The following is a 23,827-nucleotide window of genomic DNA, read 5'->3' on the forward strand; positions in this document are numbered from 1 at the left end:
CAAGCTACCGAGAGTATTCAATATGCCAAACGCAGTAACAGCAGTACTCCTACATTATGAAAAAAAATCAAAAATAAAAAGATGAAAAGTTTAAATTTGTTTTATTTTGTTTTGGAGCCACATCTGGCTGTGGTCAGGGCTTACTCCTGGCTCTATGCTTAGGGTTCCCTCCCAGAGGGGTTCAGGAGAGCATCGGGTGAACGGGAGAATCAAACCTGGGTCAACCATATGCAAGGCAAGCACCCTACCCACTTGCACTATTTCTCCAAGCACAGAGAAGACATTCTAAAAAGAAAAATTACTGTTTCAAAGTGACACTTCCCTCATTTCAAAAGCAGAATTTTTTTGTAAAATGTCAAGTATAGGTTAAATATATTAAAAAAAAAAAACAAGAACAACAACACTACATGTCCACAAGCACGCATAGTAGGGGTGTGGATGGTTATACAGACCTAAAACAAATATGCAATATGCAAATATGCAAGATCTTTAAATTATAATTATTCATGTTAAGTGCCGAGAGATTAAGTATGTTTAATTAATAGAAACTTTTCTATTTTCTATTCCTTTACCTTACATATGTAAAACGAAGAGACCCTTCACTATAATACTACTACTATGTAACACTGCCATCCATAAAAACACGCAAAGGGCCAAAGTGACAGAACAGCAGGTTCAATCCTGGCACCCCATATAGTCCCAAGTCCCTCCAGGAGTGATCCCTGAGCACTGCCAGGTGTGGCCCCAAAACAAAAAAAGTGGAGGGCAAGGGAAGAGAGAGAGAGAGAGAGAGAGAGAGAGAGAGAGAGAGAGAGTGTGAGTGAGAGAGAGAACTACACTTTCACTTCAAATGATTGAAAGACATCAATAGACAAATAATTGCTGCTGATCAATCTTTTAAGTGTGGCAGCAGTACTCAATTCTAAAAAAATGGTCTGAGGAGAGAGAGAAAGCAACAGCTATTTTCATCCTCCAATACAGAAGAAAAATGAGTAAAGTCTTATCCATACCACAGATACAGGAACAAAGGCAGAATAAAGAGTCAATGATCTGTTTCTACAGCCCACAAATAAAATCTAAAATGCTCCTTTATAAAGGTGTTATTGCTATATTGATAAACATCAAGGGCATGATTAAATACTAATCCTGATATTATCTTCCATATAAATTAAGGTTGATCATCGATTTGCTCGAGCGGGCCCAGTAACGTCTCCATTGGAGACTGTTGTTACTGTGTTTTGGCATATCCAATACGTCACAGGGAGCTTGCCAGGCTCTGCGGTGCGGGTGAGATACTCTCGGTAGCTCGCTGGGCTCTCCGAGAGGGGCGGAGGAATCGAACTCGGGTCGGCCATGTTGGCTGCGTGCAAGGCAAACGCCCTACCGCTGTGCTATCGCTCCAGCCCTTGTAGGGCGGTCGCCTTACAAGCGGCCAACATGGCCGACCCGAGTTCGATTCCTCCGCCCCTCTTGGAGAGCCCGGCAAGCTACCGAGAGTATTCGATATGCCAGACACAGTAACAACAAAGTCTCCAATGGAGACGTTACTGGGCCCGCTCGAGCAAATCGACGATCAACGGGAGGGCCTTATAAATTAAGGTGGAAGGAAAGCTAATTGACAAAGATACGAAAAAAAGAACCTTAAAGCAATTTTTCTAAGCAACTTCAATTCCACTTTCATTGTTTGTTTTAGGGCCTGCCAGTGGTGTTGGGACCACCAGAACTACACTGGGTGGTGCTCGGGAGACCAAGAGATGGCTCAACGGGCTGAATGCGGACTTGCAATGAACAGGGCAGTTCTGATATTTCCCTGGCCTTATATTCAACATTTCAACTAACAACAACACACTATTTTACAGAAGTCACACTACATAAGGAATATATTATTTTACACAACATTAAAATTTTCCAGTTAAGAAACTGGCCATCAGTTAGACAAGAAGCACCAGGAAAAAGAACATACCCTTCTAATATAGGTAACAGCAGGGAAGGAAGGAGAGAGGGAGGATGGATCCTTTATGGAACAGTTTAAACATCACACACAGTGTAGCAGATCAAACAACTATACCGATTTTGGAAACATTACCCTCTCAGTCTTCTGAGAGATAAAGTTTTTGCTTTTGAAACAATAAAAAGAAATAATTATGTAAGATTATCCAAAAATGTTTTTCTTGAAATGAAAATGGTTATAAACTGTGGTTTTCTAAAGAGACATAAAAATGGAAATACAAATAGAAATACAAAGACAAGCAAAATGGAAGACTCTGGATTCACTTGCTGCTGACAGTCTTCAGCAAGATCACAAAGTGCTCAAAAACTCTTTGACCTAGGGAAGGAAAAATATATTAATACAATTTTCAAACTGAGGTACCTAATACTCATCTTCATTTTAAAATATACAATAGTTGAAGACCCAGTAGTGTAAATAAAGATCAGTCAGAGCACTTACATTCAAAATATTAATAGTAAATACGTAATTATTCGAAGACCAACAGTCCATAATGCCATTATAAAAACTACTATATTTTTACCTGATTGAGTGTGATAATATCTGTCACTGTCACTGTCCTCCCCTTGTTCATCGATTTGCTCGAGTGGGCCCAGTAACGTCTCCATTGTGAGACTTGTTATTGTGTTTGGCATATCGAATAATTTCGTCACGGGTAGCTTGCCAGGCTTTGCCATGCGGGCAGGATACTCTCGGTAGCTTGCCGGGCTCTCCGAGAGGGGCGGAGGAATCAAACCTGGCTCAGCTGGAATGGCTGTGCGCAGGGCAAACGCCCTACCGCTGTGCTATCGCTCCAGCCCATGACAATATCTATAAGCCTAATTTTTTAAAAATTTTACAGAACCATGGTGAGATACAAGTTACAAGTTGTTCATGACTGTATAATTCTAATTTTATAATCTACTAAACATCATAAATAGCTGACGTGTAGTTTTAGCACTGATAAAATTAATAATTGTAACAGTGTAAAGAACTCTGGAGGTTCACTAGGTATAACAGATTTGTACTTTTTCAGAAGCAAAATATGAATTATGTATATAATCTGCAGTGTTACTGTGTGAGCAAAGGTCAGATTATCAACCAATAATTCTAGTCAACTGACCAACATCAAAATTTAGTAAGAGCAGAAATAAAAATATAAAATATAATTCCTAGCGAAAACACCATTATTTTGTTAGATAACATTTAAAGATGGTTTTACATATTTATTCAGCTACAAAATGGTTCATTTGACCAGAAAGACAGTACAAGGGTTAAGGCGCTTGCCTTAGCATGCAGCTGCAGCCATGACACTAGTTAGAATGCCAGCACTGCATATGGTCCCCCTGAACACAGAGCAAGGTGTGACCCTGAGCACCATCTAGTATACCCACTCCTTAAGTAAAAACAGCAAAAATAGATGATTCATTGACAAAAGACCTAGAATGGCCAAAGCAATTCTAAAAGAAAATAAAAGCAAAAGCATCATTATCTCTTGACTTCAAACTATCTTACAAAGCAGTATGAATTAAAACAATTGGTACTGGAAGAAAAAAATATATAGGCAGATAAATGGGATAGAATTGAGAACCCTGAAATAAATTCACATATTTGTGGACATCTATTCTATGAGAAAGATGTTAAGTACAAAGAATGGAGAAGAGAAAGTCTCTTCAGGAAATAGTGCTAGAAAATTGGATAGCAACATGGAAAAAGATCAATATTTAAAACACGGAAAATTAGATAGCAATATGAGAAAACTTCATCAGTATTTAGCATCATACAAAAAACTCAAGATGATTTAAAGACCTAAATATTAGAACCCCAAATCCTAGCCTACAAAAAACAGGTGTGACACTCCAGGTCATCAATATCAATAATACACTTATAGATTCAAAAAAGTACAAAAGGAACTACATCAAAGCAACCATCTTCTATACAGCAGAAGCAACTACAACACACCAAATTGGGAGAAAATATTTGCACAGCATGTATCTGACAACGAGTAGATATTCAAAATATATAAAGAGTCACAAAACTTAGTAAAAGTCAATTTAAAAATGTCCCCTGAAGATTGGAACTGTCTTGAAACTGGGACCTCTTGAAAGAGAACAGACACAACCCATAGGCACGTGAAAAAAAGATGCAAGGAAATGCAAAATTCAAAAGGATGAAATATTACCTTACACATGTAAAAACGGCCTAGATCAAAGATTCAGTACAAGAAATGCTGGTGATGATGAGAAGGAAAAGAACTCTGATTCTCGTTTGTGGGAATAAAACTCAGTGCAGCACAATGAAAAATGGAATGGAGATTCCTTCAAAAATGGAAAAGGAACCTTCCATTCCCTTGTCATAAATACACCAGTGGTATGGAGGTTTGGCACATGTATGTATATATATAAATCACAGAGTCACCAATGCTGCTAAGTATGGGACCCAAACCACAAAATTTCAACTTCAAAAATTGTCCATTTTTTTTTTTGGAGAACAATATGGGCATTCCTTCAAAAACTAGAAATTGAGCTTCCATATGACACCAGGATACCACTTCTGAGAATATATCCCAAGGCTGCAAAAAAGCACTATAGAAGCGACATCTGCACCTGTATGTTCATTGCAGCACTGTTCACAATAGCCAGAATCTGGAAACAAACCGAGTGCCAGAGAACAGACAACTGGTTAAAGAAACTTTGGTACATCTACAAAATGGAATACTATGCAGATGTTAGGAAAGATAAAGTTATGAAATTTGCTTGTAAGTGGATGGTCATGAAGAATATCATGCTAAGTTTTGAAATGAGTCAGAAAGGGGGACAGACATAGAATGACTGCACTCGTGTGGAATATAAAATAACATAATATGAGACTGACACCCAAGGACAGTAGACACAAGAGCCAGGAATATTGCTCCATAGTTGGAAGCCTGTCTAATGAGCTGGGGGAGAAGGCAGCTGGAATAGAGAAGGGATCACTAAGACAACCATGGTTGGAGGGATCGCTCAGGATGGGAGATGAGTGCTGAAAGTAGATAAAGGACTAAACGTGATAACCTCTCAGTATCTGTATTGCAAACCATAATACCCAAAGGTAGAGAGAGTACAGAGGAAACTGTCTGCCATGGAAGCAGGGGGAGGGTTGAAAATGGGGCGGGGGGTACAGGGGACATCGGTGGTGGAGAATGTGCACTGGTGGAGGGATGGGTGTTCGATCATTGTATGACTGAAACATGAAAGTTTTCTATCTCATGGTGATTCAATAAAAAAAGAAAAAATTGTCTATTAAGGAGGCAGGTGGAGTGGTCGGAGGGAACCTGAGGACATTGGTGGAGGGAAGGGGACACTGGTGGTGGGACTGGTGTCGAAACATTGTACGCCTACAACTCAACCATGGACACATTTATAAATCACGGTAACAAATAAGACATTTCAAAATAAAAAGTAATTTAAAATTAAAATAGGAATTATAAACAATCTAGGGCCAGAGCGATAGTTCGGCCGGTAGGGTGCTTGCCACACACGTGGCAGACCAAGTACAACACCAGGCACCCCATCTGGTCCTGCAAGACCTACAGGAGTGACCCCTACATGCCGAGAGCACTGACGAATGTGCCTAAAACAAAACAAAAAGGAAAATGCCATATAATCTCTTAAGTATTTTGCTGAAAAACAGGAAAATGCTAGTTAAAAGGTATCTGTGTCGTATGTTCTTGGCAGCATTATTTACAAAAGCATGAAACAAATGTGAATACTTATCAATAAATGACTGTGAAAAAGCTGTGGTATACAAAAGCAGTGAAATACGCTACCATCAAAAAAATATGGTAGGCAGAGAGACAGTAGAGAAGGTAGGACACCTGCCTTGCACAGCAACCCAGGCTCAATCCCCAGCACTTGATCTGGTCCCTGGCGCCCACCAGGAGTGATCATCTTGAGTGCTGAACAAGGAGTAAGCCCTGGGAATAGTCAGATGTGTCCCAAAAACAAAAACAAAACAAACAACAACAAAAAAATTTGCTCTTTGGGATAAAATGGATGGAACCTGAGGCAATTATAAGTGAAATAGCACTGCAGCACTGAGCACTGTCTTCCCATCGTTCATCGATTTGCTTGAGCGGGCCCTGTAACATCTCCATTGTGAGACTTTGTGAAGTAAGAAATCAGACATTAGTCGTCTTATGTGGGAAATGAATTACAAAGCAAACTCCTACATGGTGAGAACTATGGTGATTACCAGAAGTGAACTGGACTGGGATAGGAGATATGAATTGGTCCTTTTGGTGGTAGGTAGGTAGGTTGTTCTGGTAACTAAGACTTTGGTGTTGGGAGTTGTGCCAATTACAAACAATGTACGAAATCAAACCCTTCAAATTATATACTATTGTAAACCAATGAAAAGTCAGTACAAAATGTATTTTTGGAAGACATGAATTTGGGCGACACCCTGGGATCAGAGATCATTCTTGGCTGTGTTCAGGAGTAATCCATGATGGTTCTCAGGGACCACATGTAGGACAGGGGATTTGAACTGAGGTTGGCCACAAGTAAGGCAATAACCTTAACCCCTGTCCTATCCAGCTTCCAAAAATAAAAATGTAATGATGGTTATTTTTAATATTGCACAGGTTGTTAATTTAATTATGTTAATGGCATTGTAAGTGATTCTAACCTGTTATTTTTAACATCATTAATAATACAAAAAAGTCACTTCAATGTTCCAAATATGTTTCATTATATACCATGGGAAAAATGACTGTATGCTGTCTCCATTAACTATATCTTGAGATCTCCAAAGTTCTTAAGGTATGCTCCTTGTGAATGCCAACTGCCTATTATAGAAAATGGCAGATATCTTGTGACAGAAAAAGAAAAATTAAAATTTCTTTCAAAAGTAAACAAGCAAAAAAAAACCCCTTTACACCTTAGACCATCCAGTTAACTAAAAAGGACACAAGAACATTTTTTTATACGATTCCCATTTCTATTCTTTCTCAAATATTTATCAGTATGTTGCCTTAGAATCACTTTATCAGTATGGACACAACTATTTCAGAGAATAGTTAACTCCCAACCATTCAGAGGATAGACTAACCCTAAAATAACTTAAGTCAATGATTAGGTTATTCCAATTCATCATCTACAAGATCCCAAATGAAATCTAAAGCAGATAATCCTTTAACTTAAAATTTTACCAAATACAAAAATAGATGAGATCCAATTTTACAACTTAAAATAACCATCATATTGATTTTAGTTTAAAAAGATAAATATAAATCCACAAGATGCTTTACTTAAAATCTGAAGATTTATGGACAGCGAAGACAAGAAAAAAGAGACAAAACAGAGAAGCAGAGAGCATGAGCTTCTGTTATTCTGATTTCTATTTACAGATAAAGGAACTAAAGGAGAGGTTGGAGAGACAGTTCAGTGGGTAGGGCATTTGCCTTGAGCGCGGCCAGCCTGGGTTAAATCCCTGGCACACCATATGGTTCACCAAGCCCTGACAAGAGTATTCCCTGAGCACAGAGCCAGGAGTGAGCCCTTAGCTCTGTGAGGTGTGGCCCAAACAGAAAAAAAAAGAAAGAGAAAAAGAAAATAAACTGTTTTCTCAAAAACACGAAACACTTTTTTAAACAAGACAAAACAAATATTAAAGGCTTTGTGTAAATCTACCTTTTCAACCATACTGTCATGTTTGTCTTTAAAGTCTTCATTGGCATCCAGCGTTAATATAGGCACTTCTTCTATATAATCAAAATTGGTTCTGTTTAAAAACAGGGACATGAAGAACAAAATTAGAAATTCAGTAATAGAAACATAAAAAAAATTCATTCTTATATTATTCTCAAAACAAGCTGCCAATAATATTAAAGTTGCGTGCAACTACATGCAAGTACATCATTTGGTAGCCTTTTTTTCACCTACATAAAATCAGGGCTGGCTGCATACAAGGAAAGCACTTGTCGTTTCATGGCTCCAATCTGTACAATCTCAGAGTCTCAGATATAAAATATATAGGGTAAGTTCACTATACTACTGTAGTAAGCGCAACTGGATGTACAGCAAGATCTCATTACTGAAAATCCCACGCTTCTAACAACTGCACTCTACACTTCCTCCACCTCCCAAGTCTTGATTAAAGAAACAATTTTAAAGTACCTTAGAATTCTCTGGTGCTGGGGAGGTTTGGTCCCTGGCACCATGGGGGAATAAAAGAAAAAAGAAAACTTTGGAGCTGGAGAGTGAGTACAAGAAATAAGGTACTCGCCCACAATCGACACCAGTCCACAGATGGTCCCCTGAGCACCAATGACCGATGAACAGAGCCGGAAGTAATCACTGAGTGCCACTTGGTATGACCAAACCATACCGCCATTAGCCAAAAAATGCTCTGAAAAAAACCTAAATAAAGTACATACATATTTGTATTTATTTCCTACTTTTTCACTTACTGTGGAACTTAAAATATTATATCACCCATGTAACTGGAGTAGATTTGCTAGAATGCTAATAAAAATGAAAAATTACACATTTTAGTTTAAAATGTGATAAAAAGCAAAAAGTACAGAAGGTAGGGCACTTGCCTTGCACACAGTCAACCTGAGGTTTGATCCCCAACATTCCATATGGTCCCTTATGCCCCTCCAGGACTGATTCCTGAGCACAGAGCCAAGAGTAAACCCTGAACATTCAGAGTGTTGCCCCAAAACCAAACAAATAAACAAAACAAAATTTTGATAATGATTAAAAGTAGTAAATTAGGAAATCTTACTTTAGTGTTCTATGCTGAAGCCAGCTTTCATGCTTATGGTGAAGTTTTTGTAAATATTCAAGAGGAATGCCTTGCTCTTCGTTTCTTCCCCGTAAATATATTCTATTCAAGCATTTCTAAAAACAAATAGCAATAGAGGTAAAGTACGGAGGACAATGGACTCTGCGCCATTAAATTTTCAAAACGTATTTTCAGCACTCCAGAAGTGACTGCCGAGCAGTCAGGAGTAAATTCTGATGAGCTCACTGGGTGTGACCCAAAAACAAAAACAAAAAAGCAAACTTTGCTTATAAGCCTATTAATAAATCCTCCTCAAAATATTAAATAATCCTCTAATCAAATAATAAACATGAACAAAAAGATTGGTAAAAGTTTACACTGGACATCAAGACATTATCTAAGAATGTTTCTAGCACAAAGCAATTATTAGTAATCCTTTGCTCTTTCTATTTTGCATCTAGTATTGTTATAATTAAAAACAAAAATCTTTGAGATAAAAACAAATTTGAAAATTAATATTGTTAAGGTTTAGCTTAATATTAGAAGAGAAACAGAATCATCACTTGAAATCAGAAATCTAAATTCTTTGAAAATGTAGTTCCAACAGCAACACAGCATTCTTTCAGGCTAGAAGTCATGAAATTTTTATTCAACAGAGCCTACTTTTTGATTTAAGGAAAAAAAGAAATCAAAAAACAAAGGGAAATGCAGGCACTAAAATCAGAACTTTTAATACATATAAGCTCAAGTTTTATGACTACCACTTGGCATTCCTGTATGTGTTAAATAATTCCAGGTATAAATAATAGCTATATTAAAACCTGTCATAAAGGCACATTTTCAAGTTCGCTCCCTTAATCTGAAAATGAAAGTTTATTTTTATCTAAGTCTCCTCCCAAATGCAGAAGCTACAATCCATACATGAAGCCTTAAACAACTCTAAAAGATTTCTTGAGGGGCTGGAGCAATAGCACAGCGGGTAGGGCGACTGCTTGCATGTGGCCAACCTGGGTTCGATTCCCAGCATCCCATATGGTCCCCTGAGCACCGCCAGGAGTACTTTCTGAGTGCAGAGCCAGGAATAACCCCTGAGCATCGCTAGGTGTGACCCAAAAAGAAAAAAAAAAAACTCTTGATACCAACCACAATAAATTTTCTAATTTATTCAGCAAACATTTACTGAGCAATTGTTTCTGGTGACGCTTTTCTAAGCATTATGGGCACTGGTGGAGGGATGGGTATTTGATCATTGTATAATTGAAACCCAAGTACAAAATTTCTAAGTCTACAACTGTACCTCATGGTGTCTCACTAATAAAAATTAAAAAAATAAAAAATTCCGCTGTACTTAAAACAGTTCAAGAACTATCTTCTGATGACTCTATGTTTCTTCTGATAGCTTTGACAGATATGAGAGCTCACAAAAGTTAAGAAAATGGCAAATATACAGCATACAGCCGAAGAGAAGGGCCACATGGAGGGCGGGATCCACAGCTCCCGGAGAAAAAAAAAAACAGGTTCCAAAAAGAGCTGAGATCATCGGGAAGTCCCAGATGGGGTAGGTACCGCATCCCGCCTCCCCCAGATGGAACCCCGGTGACCAGAAGCCTCTACAAGCACAGCTCAAGTATAGGGGAACTAGGACTTTTCCTCAAAACCGCGGCCGCGCGACATCTATGTACAAAGTGATCAATGGGAAGTAAACCACCCAACGTTTCTCCCTGAAAATCAGAGTTAAGTTTGGAGCACGGCCACAGCCCCAGAAACACAAGGACTTAATGCAGAACCCTGCAGCTTGGAGCAGAAAAGTGAAAGGACTATGCGTTAATCCAGGCCATCAAGTCTGCCGGAGGGGAAAGGGTGTTGCCCCATTCGCCCTCTCTTCTCTGGAAAGAAGGATGGCGGCCGCATGGGAGCCTTGTGGACAGCAGGTATGAACCAGGGGTGTGGGGGTGACTAAAACCTCATGGGAAGGGGGGTGCTCCGGTCCGTCCTTCACGCCCTACTGAGGCCACCAGTTGCCCCCCACGAGCAGCTCTCCAGCACGGCCACAGCCCCAGAAGCACAAGGACTTAATGCAGAACCCAGCAGCTTGGAGCAGAAAAGTGAAAGGACTATGCGTTAATCCAGGCCATCAAGTCTGCCGGAGGGGAAAGGGTGTTGCCCCATTCGCCTTCTCTTCTCTGGAAAGAAGGATGGTGGCCACATGGGAGCCTTGTGGACAGCAGGTATGAGCCGGGGGTGTGGGGGTGACTAAAACCTCATGGGAAGGGGGGCGTTCCGGTCCATCCTTCACGCCCTACTGAGGTCACCAGTTGCCCCCCGCGAGCAGCTCTCCAGCACAGCCACGGCCCCAGAAGCACAAGGACTTAATGCAGAACCCGGCAGCTTGGAGCAGAAAAGTGAAAGGACTATGCGTTAATCCAGGCCATCATGTCTGTGGGGGGGGGGGGGGGAGGGTGTTGCCCCATTCGCCCTCTCCTCTCTGGAAAGAAAGATGGCGGCCACATGGGAGCCTTGTGGACAGCAGGTATGAGCCAGGGGTGTGGGGGCGACTAAAACCTCATGGGAAGGGGGGCGTTTCGGTCCGCCCCTCACGCCCTACCGAGGCCACCAGTTGCCCCCCACGAGCGGCTCTCCGGCACGGCCACGACTCCAGAGCACAGAAACCAATTTCTTAATTATCTGACTTTCAGTAGAAATACTTCCAGGGCTAATAAGTAAAATAGCAGAAATCCAAAACCAACATTTAATTCTTGAACCCAGCTATAGAAAGCAAATCACTTCACAATGCTTTTTCAGCATGTCTGATTTGGGGGGGGTAAACTCTAAATAATAGTGGTGAATCTTATATTGAAACAATGAATCTAATCAAAGCAGATAGAGTGTTAACTAGAATTCATCTGCCTCACAGGGACTGGGAGGGGTGGGGGTGGGGTTTTATTGGGGTTCTTCATGGTAAAAAAATAAGTAGTGGTAAAGGGAAATGTGTTTGATATTTGCATGACTGAGACCTAAACCTGAAAGCTTTGTAACCTTTCCCACAGTGATTCAATAAATAAATAAATAAATAAATAAATAAATAAAAAGAAAATGGTAAATAAAGCTGAGAAAATACAGTGAAGGGCCTACAAAAACAAAAACGTTGTTGCAAAACCAGAAAACTTCTATCTAAATCGGAGTTTCTAATTTGGAGGTTGTGGGTGAGATTACATGAAACTGTCTTTAGGAAACTACATAGCACTGGAACGATTTGTAAGTATTAGTTTAAATTTTTAATGAAACACATTTGCATTGGGCTGGAGGGACAGCACAGTGGTAGGGCATTTTGCCTTGCACGTGGCCAGCCCGGCCGAGCCGGGTTCTATTCCACAGCCCCTCTTGGAGAGCCCGGCAAGCTACCGAGAGTATCTCGCCCGCACAGCAGAGCCTAGCAAGCTCCCCGTGACGTATTCGATATGCCAAACACAGTAACGAGTCTCACAATGGAGAAATTACTGAGCCTGCTCGAGCAAATCGATGAACAATGGGAGGACAGTGGTACAATACAGTGTTTTGCACTGTACATTTGTGTTTTGTCTCACCTCTGGAGTGGCACGAAGATAAATGATTCCATCTAGTTCAAGACTCTGACCAAACTGGTTATTCATCCAGTCATGCCAGTCTTGATAAATTGTCCATTCTGTTTCATTCATGCATTCAGACTCATATAAATTAGATGCAAAAATATACCTGAAAGAGAATCCATGTGAATACACACATCCTTTCCAGAAAGCAGAAAGAGACAAAAAAAAGCAATCTATTAAATGGACATGGAACATTCTCCTAAAACTTTTGACAGATGATGCTTTAGAATTAGAGAACATATTTTAAAAAATAAAACATAATTATCTCCAACTACAAGAAATACAGTCTTGATCAGTGGCTTTCAAACATGTCCTGAGGATCCCTGGCATCCCATCCCAGGTACCTACAGAGATTCTATAAGGTTAGGCTATTTCTTATTCAATTCTCAACCAAAAAAAACCCTCCCCAACACTATACTAGCTCAAACATAAAGAGCATGAGACTCTAGTAATCTCTATCAGATATTAAAGATATCTGGCAAACATGAGACAGTGCTACTTTATCCCAAATTTTTAATATAATTTTTATTTGTTATTATAAAGGTTTATTATTTCTGCCTTAAATAATAATTTTCCAATCTCAGCTTCTTAAAATATTACAAGTCTCTTTGACTTCCACAGTATTGATTCATTTATGGTTGGGGGCCACACCCAGCAGTGTTTAGGGCTTACTTTGGCTCTGTGCTCAGGGATCACTCCCTGCACGCGCTGCTGGGGACCAAACCAGCACTGACCCCAAGCAAGGCAAGTGCCGCATCCCTGCACTATCTCCCCAGCCCACCATAGTATTTATTAAGAAGGGAAAAGGAGAGGGAAGGGCAAAAGCATTAGTACAGCAGGTATGGCACACACAGCGGACCCTGGTTCGATTCTCTGCATTCCATATGATGCAAGCCCCACCAGGAGTAATCCCTAAGCACAGGGCCAAGAGTAAGGCCTGAACACCACTGGGTCTGGCCCAAACCAAACACAATAACAATAATAATAATAATAATAACAAAGACTTGGTCTTCAAGCCCACATTCTCCCTTGAATACATATATTTCACTTCCTTATCTCTGTTTCTTTGCCTATCTCTACTCTGGAAAGCCTGTGTACTCTTGCACACGTTATTTTCTTTCTGAACCCTCACATCTTTCTAAACAAGTTTCCGCAAAAACTCTCGCTTCAACAACAATAATAATAATAATTATAATAATGATGGAAAGGGATCCTGAGACCAAAAAGTTTGAAGACCTTTAGTCAAAATTAACTCCAGAGGTTAAAGAATCCTGGTAAAGCTAATTTTAAGACATGATGAGGGATAATTGATTTCCTTGTTCTTGGTGGAGCGTATAGAAAATAGTTCCAGATTTAACCTGAGTAGATAAGAATCTTATTTAGTTTGTATTTTTTTTTCTTTTTCCTGGTTTGTAGGCCACACTTTGCAGTGCTCAGGGGTTACTCCTGGCAGGCTCAGTGAACCACATGAGATGACAGGAATTAAACTGGGGTCAGTCGGCAAGCACCCTACCTGCTGCTCTATCTCGCCAGCCCCTCAGGTGAGAATTTAAAGAGGGCTGGAGGGAACAGAACAAACCTGAATGAGGTTTAGCATTGAAGGATTATAAGTGCTAGAACTTCCCTAATGCCATCAATGCAAGACTGAGAAGATTAAAAGTCATTTTTACATACCTGTCGCTATATACAGATCGTTCAAAAAATACCACAGGTTTTTCGGCGTCTTTGAGCTTGCCATTGAGAGAGGCAAGCTGAGCCCGGATTCGACTGAGGCAGGCATAAGACTGGAAGGTAAAAGACCACCGCTCAGGTTTCTCATACATCATTTGAAGAACATTCCCGCCACTCTTCTGAGATGTTGTCAGTTCCTATTTAGAATCAAAAAAAGGAAACAAAAGCAAATTAATCATCATTATTTTTTGAAAGACGCTCACAAAGAGGGGCAGAAGCAACAGTAGGGGAGGGAGGTTTGCCTTGCATGTGGCCGACCCTGGTTTGATCCCCAGCACTTCGTCGCCCAAGCATACCAGGAGTGACCCCTGGGCTCAGAGCGAGGAGTAAGCCCTGAACACAGTCGAAATCAAAAACATAAAATGAAGTAAAATGAAAAACAAAAATATAAAATAAAAAGAAATCTCTAACTGCTGCCCAGAAAAAGACACAGATTTAAAGCTAGATTTTGAAGTCTTACTGGAGGGGCTGAAGCTATAGTATAGCAGGTAGAGTGTTTGTCTGGAACATGGCTGAACCCAGGTTTGATCCCCGACATCCCATATGATCCCCTGAGCACTGCCAGGAGTAATTCCTGAGTGGAGAATCAGGAGTAACCCCTATTGCCCAAAAGGCAAAAAAAAAAAAAAAGTCTTACTGGAAAAGAAGAGGCAACAAAAAATTCGAGAGGGCTGGAGCAATAGCACAGCAGGTAGGGCATTTGCCTTGCATGCGGCCAACCCAGGTTCGATTCCCAGCATCCCATATGGTCCCGAGCACCGCCAAGAGTGCAGAGCCAGGAGTAACCCCTGCGCATCACCCGGTATGACCCAAAAAGAAAAAAAAAATCAAGAGAATAGTACCTACTGATCGTTTAAACCATGGACATTAATTTTATTAAATTTTTTTGAGACTGGAGCGATAGTAAAGTGGGTAGGGCACTTGCTCATACATGGCCGAGCCAGCTTAGATCCGGCACCCCATCTAGTCCGAGCAACATCAGGAGTAACCCCTAACCACTGCCGAGTGTGGCCCCAAAACAAAACAACAACATTTTCTCTTCATACCTCAAATTCATCATCTTGAGTACTTTGAACATTGCACCACCTGGCAACAGGTTCAGGAACCACTTCCCAATCTTCAGAAACTTGTTTAAGAATATTCACGAAAGTTGACTTCCCTGCAGCTGTTATGAAAAGAAAAGTTGAAACTGAGGAAGATAATTTACCAGGAAAAAAAAAAGCCAAAATGGTCATTAAATATAACAAAGTGTTTAACAAACAACATCAAACCTCAAAGCACTTTATTCCCTGTACTTTCTTTAGAAATGCTTATCAACTATAAAATTTTAGAAAGAAACTATAAAATTATTAAGACACATTAAATGCCTAATTTAGAGGGGAAAATAGGATGATTATTATTTGTCTTTTAGGTTTGGGTGTTTCCTGCTTGTATGTTGCAGATTTTTTTTTTGGTAGTTTGGGCCACACCTGGTGGTGCCGAGGGCTTACTCCTGGCTCTGTACTCAAGACCACTCCTGGCAGGTCTCAAGGGACCAGACATAGTGCTACAGATGGATGAAACTCAGGGCTGCTGCAGGCAAGCCTAGTGTCCTACCCCCTGTACTGTTACTCTGGCCCAATTATTCTGATGCTATCAGACGGTATCACACATGGTTAAAGAAATAAAATTTCTACAAAGCACATCCTACAAGCAATGGTTACATTTTTTCTGCTTCACTTTTGAGGTTCTATGTATGGTATCTGACCCCTAAAAAAGAAAAAAGGCACGCACTTTGCTTCTCCATCACTCACGAGTTTGATATTGGAAGTGTAGGTGCTACAGCATGTCGCAGTGGGAGAAATAATCAGATCATAAATGTACTATGCATTTACTATCTCAAGTTCTTAATTTCAGATATACAGTCAACAAAATGACACAAGCATGTACCACGAGTCGCTTGCACTTGAATGTGGTTTTATTAATACAAATTACAACATCAGTATCATTGTATTGAAAGTAGGGAAGGCCTTCACCTAAAACATTAGTGACACTATTTACTATATGAAGCACTTAATATAGGGCTAGCAATACTCCCTATGATTGCCACACCCTTCTTATCTGAAGCCACCAAACATGGCTATTTTAAACATCTCTGGTCAGCATGTCATTTTTCTCTCTTTCCCCTCCATTCCTCCCTCCCTTCCTCTCTCTCTCCTCCCCACCCCCACCCTACTGGAAAAGACAGTGCAGCCAGTAAGGCATTTGTCTTGCACAAGGCTGACCACAGTTTGATTCCCCCTTACCACAGATACTGTCCCTCCCTCCCTCCCCCCTCCCCTATTCCCCAAGAAGGGCCAAGGAATGATCCCTGAGCACAGAACCAGAAGTAGCCTCAGCACACTTGGGCGGTGATCCAGAAACAAAGACATGCAAACAAAAAACCCAGAATGACAATATGTACACTCATTTTATATATCTGATAAGTATGAGTGGAGGAAATATAAACAAGCATAAAGGCAATAATGAAGAGCAAGTAACCATGCCTTAGTCATGACCCAAAGATACAGGAACATCTTTTCATTTCTGTAAGCCAATGTTGTGCAGGTGCACCTGTCAGTCTGCGACTCTTTCCAGTTTGAGTAGTGAAGAAGTCAAAGAGGAATTTTAAGCAGGGAATGACACAATTTCACTGATGTATAGAAAAAGTGCTGTGGGGGGCTGGATAGTAAGTATAGTGGGTAGGGTGCTTGCCTTGCACATAGCCAACCCGTGTTCGATTCCCGGCATCCCATACAGTCTCCCAAGCACCTATGCATTTTCTAAATAAAATACAAAAAGGCCTCGCGCGGCGGCTCTCTCTCCACCACCTGCATTGACAGTCTCACTCCGCTTCCCCCACCCCAGGGAGGTCGATGGCGAAGAAAGGATGAAGGAAGAAAAGAGGGCCAGGCTGGTTGGTGTCAGCTGTAGTTTATCCATTCCCATCTCCATTCTCTTCTGATTCTTCCCCCATGCTACTTCATTTTCTTTCTGGATTCCCCTTCATTCTCCTGCTCCCCCAGCCCACTCTTACAGTCTTAGTTAAACCCCAAAGCATGAGGGGTTGGGGCTTACACATAGGTGTGGTGACAACCAATAGTGGTAAAGTCCTTCCCGCAGGGGAGGCTTCTTTTAGGACAAATACTCATTCAGCAGGATGACACATCCAAGAGCGAAATCCCATGGGTGTGTTTCTCCTCTCCTTGACCAACAAACATATAAGCATTTATAATATTAATCATTTTGTATGGACACAGTAAGAGATACACTAAGCTTTTAGGATTGCCCTCCTGGGGTCATCTCGATCTCAGACTACAGTGCTCAGGCTAGATCAGTCTTTCCTATCCCTAGCAGGGTCCTAATCTCGTAGTTACTTTTGGAGCATGACATCATTTGTCCATCATGCTCTTAACTTATAGTTGAGTATTGTGGCGCTTTGGCCTGGCCCATGTCAATGCCAGGGTAGCTCACAGCTTGCCCTGGGTCCATTCAGTTCCTCGTCGAGACCCTGCTTTGAGGTCTAAGGGCAACTGAGGCTTAAGTCAAAAAGCAGATGCCCAAGAGTGATATTATTTGGAGTCAATTATCTCCCAAGTTACAAAAGCATAATATTGTCTTCCTGTGTCTACACAAAAAGGACATTGCTTTAAAGTAAACTATTCAAAAATATAAGGAGAGGAGAAAGACAATATTAACCTTGTAGTTCAGTGTCCTTAGAAGGATCTGACCTTACAAGTTAACAGTCTGATTGGGGGGAAAGGTGATTAACTGGTAGGAGAAGAAAGCACAGAGAAGTTAAAATAATCACAGAGGAATGGGAATGACTCAGGAGCACTGTGATGGGTATAACCCGATAAACCTAAGCTCCCTGTGGCAAGGGCGAAAGGACAAACCACTGTTATCCTACAAGCACCAGAAGTGATTCCTGAGTACAAAGCCAGTTGTTCAAGTTTACTTTTTGTTTGTTTTTGTTGGGGGCACACCCAGCAGTGAGCTCAGCAGGCTCTGGGGAGGGACCACATGGGGTGCCAGGGTTCAAACTGAGGTCAGCCCCATGCAAAGGCTGTACTGTGGCTTCCTACAGCTTCATCCCCGTTCCAATTTACTTTTGAAACAGTTTTGTTCAACTGCTTCCTCCTCTCTTTATATAAGGTCTTTTTCTTATCCCAGTAAGTAACTGTGAGAAATCATACTAGCACACATTCACCTTCAAAGAACTCGTTCTGGCTTATGCAAAGCATGCCGGATACCTAAATTCAAGCCCCAAAGAGCAGAGACTGGCTACCCCACGGCCACCCCCCCCCCCCCCCCGCCTCTCCAAGTACTGCCAGGTTTGGACCCAAACCAAACTTTGAAAAACTAAAACACAATCTATCTTAAGAGGAAATGAGTGTATTATAGGATGCTCTCCACAATCAGCAACTTAGTACCAGAACAACGAAACACACTTTCTGTGAGGGCATACAGCTCTTTCTCCTCTTCGGAATGCTGCTACTGGCCTGTGTTTGATGCCCCATCCATCAGCCAGGCACTCGCTGGCCTTGCGTTTGCCTTAGCCAGCACTGAGTGGGATGCCGCTCCGAAGCACTGTCAGGTCTGTGGTGTATCTACCCAAACAAAACGAACCCAGAGTTTCACACGCTCAACCACTGAGCTACATCCCCAGCCTAAATCTTGCCCTTTGGGGGCTTCCCAAAGTAGTGCTCAAGGGGGACTTGGGGCCCACTTCCCGGGTATTTGGCCAATCAGGTCATAAGGTTCAATATTAGATCTCAGAGACCCCTGCCTGTTCTGGCCCAGCAGTGATGGGGTCTATCAGGGTTACCCCAATGGTGCTTGGGGGTCTCCAGGACTATATCTTAGGGTATATGGTAGGCCATGTAGCGCAGGGGATCAAACCTGGGCCACTGGGCTTGCAAGACACGTACACCTGATCACTGCGCTATCTCTCCAGACTTGACACTTTAAGGAAGGCACAAGTGCTTTGAATGTGGTAAGAATTTAGAACATGTGCCACATGCATCAACGGCCAGTACTCATCAGAGTCAAAACATTTCTGTCACAACAGGAAGTGTTCAGGCACAAGTTAGGTTTCCTGAGGTAGGAAATAGAAGAATTGCAATACAGATATAGCTTTCCAAACGACATGCAGGAAGCTGTCTGCCGCCATCTGGGTCATGAACATAAACTGTCACTGTCACTGTCATCCCTTTGTTTATCGATTTTCTCGAGCGGGCCCACTAACGTCTCCATCGTGAGACTTGTTGTTACTGTGTTTGGCGTTATTGTGTTTGACATATCAAATACGCCACAGGGAGCTTGCCAGGCTCTGCCATGCGGGTGGGATACTCTCGGTAGCTCTCGGAGAGGGGCGGAGAAATTGAACCCGGGTCTTGAGCAAGGCAAACACCCTAAGGTTGTGATATTGCTCCCTAAAATATGATCATGTAAATTAATGTTATCTTTACTTTAAAAATAAGTTAAATTGGAGTCCCAAAAGACAGTTCATCGGGGAGGGCGTTTGCTTTGCAGGCAGCCGACCCAGGTTCAATCCCTGGCATCCTACATGGTCTCTCAAGCACCACCAGAATTTCTGAGCGCAGTCAGGAGTAAGAATTGCTCAGTATGACCCAAAAGGGAAAAAAAAAATTCTATAAAATGTTAAGAGAACAGAGAGCTGTGTCTGTGACTCATTGTAAAGCTCACACCTTACATAAAAACAAAGCCCTTGGTTTGCTCCCCTAAGGTCCGAAAAAAAAAGGTAACAGAAACCTTAGCGATTTTTGAATCACAACCCATGGTTTTCCAAGATGTGGGGCTGAGAACGAAGAGTTATATTACTGGGAGGTCTAAAACCAAAAACAAATTTCCACTGATAGGATGCTTAATCCTTATTTCTATTAAAAATAAACGTCCTATTCAAATTCACCAGCAATTAAGAGCAACCCCCAACATCCACATCTGGAAGACGGGTTTTGCAAACTGGCATATTCTTGCAAAATAAGGAATTTAAAAAAAAAAAAACTGCAGATGCTTATTTCTTGGAAACAACTTCTTCAATAAGTTCCTAAACCACCTCGCTACTTCCCCCTCCGCAGAATTCCTTTCCTCTCCACCCCATCACCAACCTAGAAACCCGATTCAGGGCCACCGTAACCCGGGCCTGCTCGCGAGAGCACCGTGAAAGCACCCCAGGGCGCCACGCAACACCTGCGGTGCCACAGGCGGCTTCACCCCGCAACACTCCGCCGGGTCCAATCCGCAGGACACTGCATGTTGTTACTGTGTGTGCTTGGCATACCGACTACGCCACGGGGAGCTTGCCAGGCTTTGCCGCGCGGGCGAGATACTCTCGGTAGCTTTGCCGGGCTCTCCGAGAGGGGCGGAGGAACCGAACCCGGGGTCAGGCGGGCCGCTCGCATGCGAGGCAAACGCCCTACCGCTGTGCTATGGCTCCAGCCCTTTGTGTATGTGTGTGTGGGGGTCGCTAGAGGAAGACGCAGGTCCCCCCGGAAGCGCAAGACGGTGGCGGGCCGGAGCCTCGCGGGCGCCGAGGACACAGCGTCCAGGTGCCGCCGGCGCTCGCGCGGGGCAGAGAATCAGGCCGGGGCGTTCGGCGGAGAAGCCCCCCGAGAAGCCGCGTCCTCACCTATGTTGCCCTCGATGGAGATCTTCTTGATGCGGGCTCCCTCGGGGCTGCCGGCGGGAGACGGGCAGCTCCTCTTGGGCGGAGTCGCCATGGCGGCCGGGCGCGCAGGAAGCGCTGGGAAGTGGCGCAGCGGGGCGACGGCGCGGCGAGAGGCTGCTCGGCTGCAACTCGCCGGCCGGCCGCGGGGTTTGATTTTGGCGCGCGGGGCTGTGTGACGAGCCGCGCGCGCCCGCCCGCCGGGGACGGCCCGCCCCTCTCCGCCCCGTCCCCGTCCCGCGCCCGCCCGCCCGGGCTTCGCGAGACTCCGGTCGCCAGCCGGCTCGCCCGCCCGCGCGCGCGCTTCCGGCGCTTCCCGCGCTCCCGAGGCCGCGCGGGATTTTGGTTCCGGAGTCGGACGCGACCCGCCCGCCCTCAGCGGGCGGGAGGCGGGGCTTTGCGGCACGCCCCGGAGGCGCGTTTGCTGATCAGACCCGACGTCTGCGCCGGGATGCTGCAGGCTCCCACCTTCTAGAGGTAGGAACGGGCCCGGGGTAGGCGGGTGTCGGGAAAGGACGTGGCGCTCGGCCCGCGCCGCAGACCCTGCGTTGCAGTTACCCAGATGGGCAGGCGCGCCGCGCGCCGCACGGGTGCGAGTTAAGGGAGGCCCCTGCCTGCCGCCCCGTCGTCCTCTGCTCTTGATTGGGATCTGCCGCCCCCCCAAAACTTGCCGCTCTGGGCGTTCCGAGCGAGAACCCCGTAGATCCGGGAGCCCTGAGCCTGCCCCAGCCCTGTGCCCGGCACACCCCGGAGATTCCGGGCCTGTGAACGCCATGTACTCAGCAGCAATAGCACAGCGGGTAGGGCGTTTGCCTTGCACGCGGCCAACCTGGGTTCGATTCCCAGCATCCCATATGGTCCCGAGCACCGCCAGGGGTAATTACTGAGTGCAGAGCCAGGAGTAACCCCTGTGCATTGCCAGGTGTGACCCAAAAAGTCAAAATAAAGAAAAGAGAAACAAGCCCCTTGGCCTTGGCGACTCTTGGCACGTGGGTGTAAACGGTCCTTGAGATTCATTTTTTTTTTTAGCATTTTTCGGCTCCAGCTGCTGTAGGTGCTTCATTAAACGTTTCTTCTGCTTTGTGTCTCATGCGAATTTATTATACCAAAGAACCCAGAGAAAGATAACCTGCCCCATAGTTCTACATGAAGTGTTTTTAAAAATTTTGGACACGGTGGGGAAGTATTTCTGCAAGAAAAGAACCGTTTCCCTTTAGCCAGTGAAATACTGAGACCCGAGGCCTGGCTACACAGACCAAGCTGACCGTGGTAACTGAAAAGACCAGGGCAGAATTGTCCATTTAACCAAATTATGTTGTGATGAGTTGTTCTGCTCTGCGTCAGTTTGGGGATTTTTTGGCGGGAAGGAGGCAGTGGTACACACATGCACAGAAGCCGCCAAATCCGTTATCAAGTTAAACCCAATTCTCCTCTCTCATGTGACCTGCGGTGATACAAGGATAAAAGCACCTTTCTCTGGGGGAGCAGGCTTATCTGCCTGTCCTCACGGCTTACTCGGCTCTGTGCCCAAGGATCACTCCTGTAGGTGTTCTGAGGGCCAGAGGCAGAGCTGGGCATAGAACCTGAGTCAGCAATGTGCAAGCCAAGTACCTTAACCCCACCCTGCCAGCCCCAGAAAAAAGCACTTTTAAGAACGCTTTACTAATTTTTGTTCACAATTCCTTATCTAAAACTTCACAGTTTTGGAGTTCAAATTTTTTATTTTATGTATTTATTTTTTGCTTTTTGGGTCACACCCAGCGATGCTCAGGGGTTCCTCCTGACTCTGCACTCAAGAATTACTACTGATGGGGGCTGGAGCAATGGCACAACGGGTAGGAGGTTTGCCTTGCACGCGGCCAACCCGGGTTCGATTCCCAACATCCCATATGGATCCCTGAGCACCACCTAGGGTAATTCCTGAGTGCAGAGCCAGGAGTAACCCCTATGCATTGCCAGGTGTGACCCAAGAAGCCAAAAAAAAAATTACTACTGGTGCTCGGGGGACCCTATGTAATGTCAGGGATTGAACTTGGGTCGGCCATGTGCAAGGCAAACGCCCTACCCACTATACTATTGCTCTTGCCCCGAGTTCAAATTTTTTACACTTTAGAAGTCATTTATATATGCACATATATATGAGATACATCTAAGAACTGCACCAAAACTTCATTTTTTAAAGTGTGAGAGGTAATACAGCAAGTAGGATGTTTGCCTTGCTCAAGTCCAACCCTGATTTAATCCCCAGTACCACATATGGTCCCCTGAGCCCACCTGGAGTGACCCCCAGAGGGCACAGCCATAAGTAACCCTGAGCACCACCAAGTGTGACCCAAATACAAACAAAAAAGAAATATGCACATATATATTGGTAAAAAAAATCTCATACACATTTAACCTATTGTTAGCCAATCCTCCTGCAATGATGATAAAATCAAGTAGCACCAGTAATTGCAACCAAACATTTTCACAGTAACTGAGAGTTAAAGATCATTAATTTCAGGTCAGGTTGTCTGCTCTGAGCCAAAGACAAGTATTTTATTTTCTGAAAATTTGAGCTATTAGAATTACAGATAAAATGGTACTGGAGCACCCAGAGAATGTTAAACATGCTAAACATCTTAAGCTTTCCTTCGAGAAATTTTACTACTCATTCAGTTGAGGGGTTACTTTTTTCACCTTTGGGAAGGTGGCATACTAAAGACAGGGCTTTGAAAAAATCAACAACTTCTGTAAAGTTATTTATCAGTTTGATAAGGTTGATTATAAATTAGGTATGAGGATAAAATGAAGGTCCTCTAGTACTTTTTTTTTTGAGAGAGAGAAAGGCATAGTGGTTGGGACCCCTTGACAAAAAAAGAGCTCAGGGTTTACTTCTGGAGGTACCTGGGGGACTACATGTGGTACTGGGGATCAAATTAGGGATTATCCACATGCAAGGCAAGCACTTTGCCCCTCTATTGCCCCGTATCTTTCTGTCCTGTAACTTTTATTTTTTTTTGGCTT

At 43.3% G+C, this 23,827-nt stretch overlaps 1 protein-coding gene across 1 annotated transcript; it reads right to left on the minus strand.

Annotated features, from left to right (window-relative positions):
- Positions 1–2,207: 2,207 nt before the first annotated feature.
- On the minus strand, positions 2,208–20,915 carry DCK (deoxycytidine kinase). The gene is made up of 7 exons (XM_056111446.1): positions 20,786–20,915; positions 15,162–15,280; positions 14,059–14,252; positions 12,343–12,490; positions 8,759–8,874; positions 7,660–7,750; positions 2,208–2,326 (listed from the first exon to the last, which is right to left on the minus strand). Exons 1-7 carry the CDS (start codon positions 20,874–20,876, stop codon positions 2,300–2,302), a joined length of 786 nt encoding a protein of 261 aa, XP_055967421.1. The 5' UTR covers positions 20,877–20,915; the 3' UTR covers positions 2,208–2,299.
- Between the last annotated feature and the right edge of the window lie 2,912 nt (positions 20,916–23,827).

The sequence above is a fragment of the Sorex fumeus genome, unplaced genomic scaffold (assembly GCF_029834395.1).
Source record: "Sorex fumeus unplaced genomic scaffold, SorFum_2.1 ptg000013l, whole genome shotgun sequence".
In the NCBI taxonomy this organism is placed as follows: Eukaryota; Metazoa; Chordata; class Mammalia; order Eulipotyphla; family Soricidae; genus Sorex; species Sorex fumeus.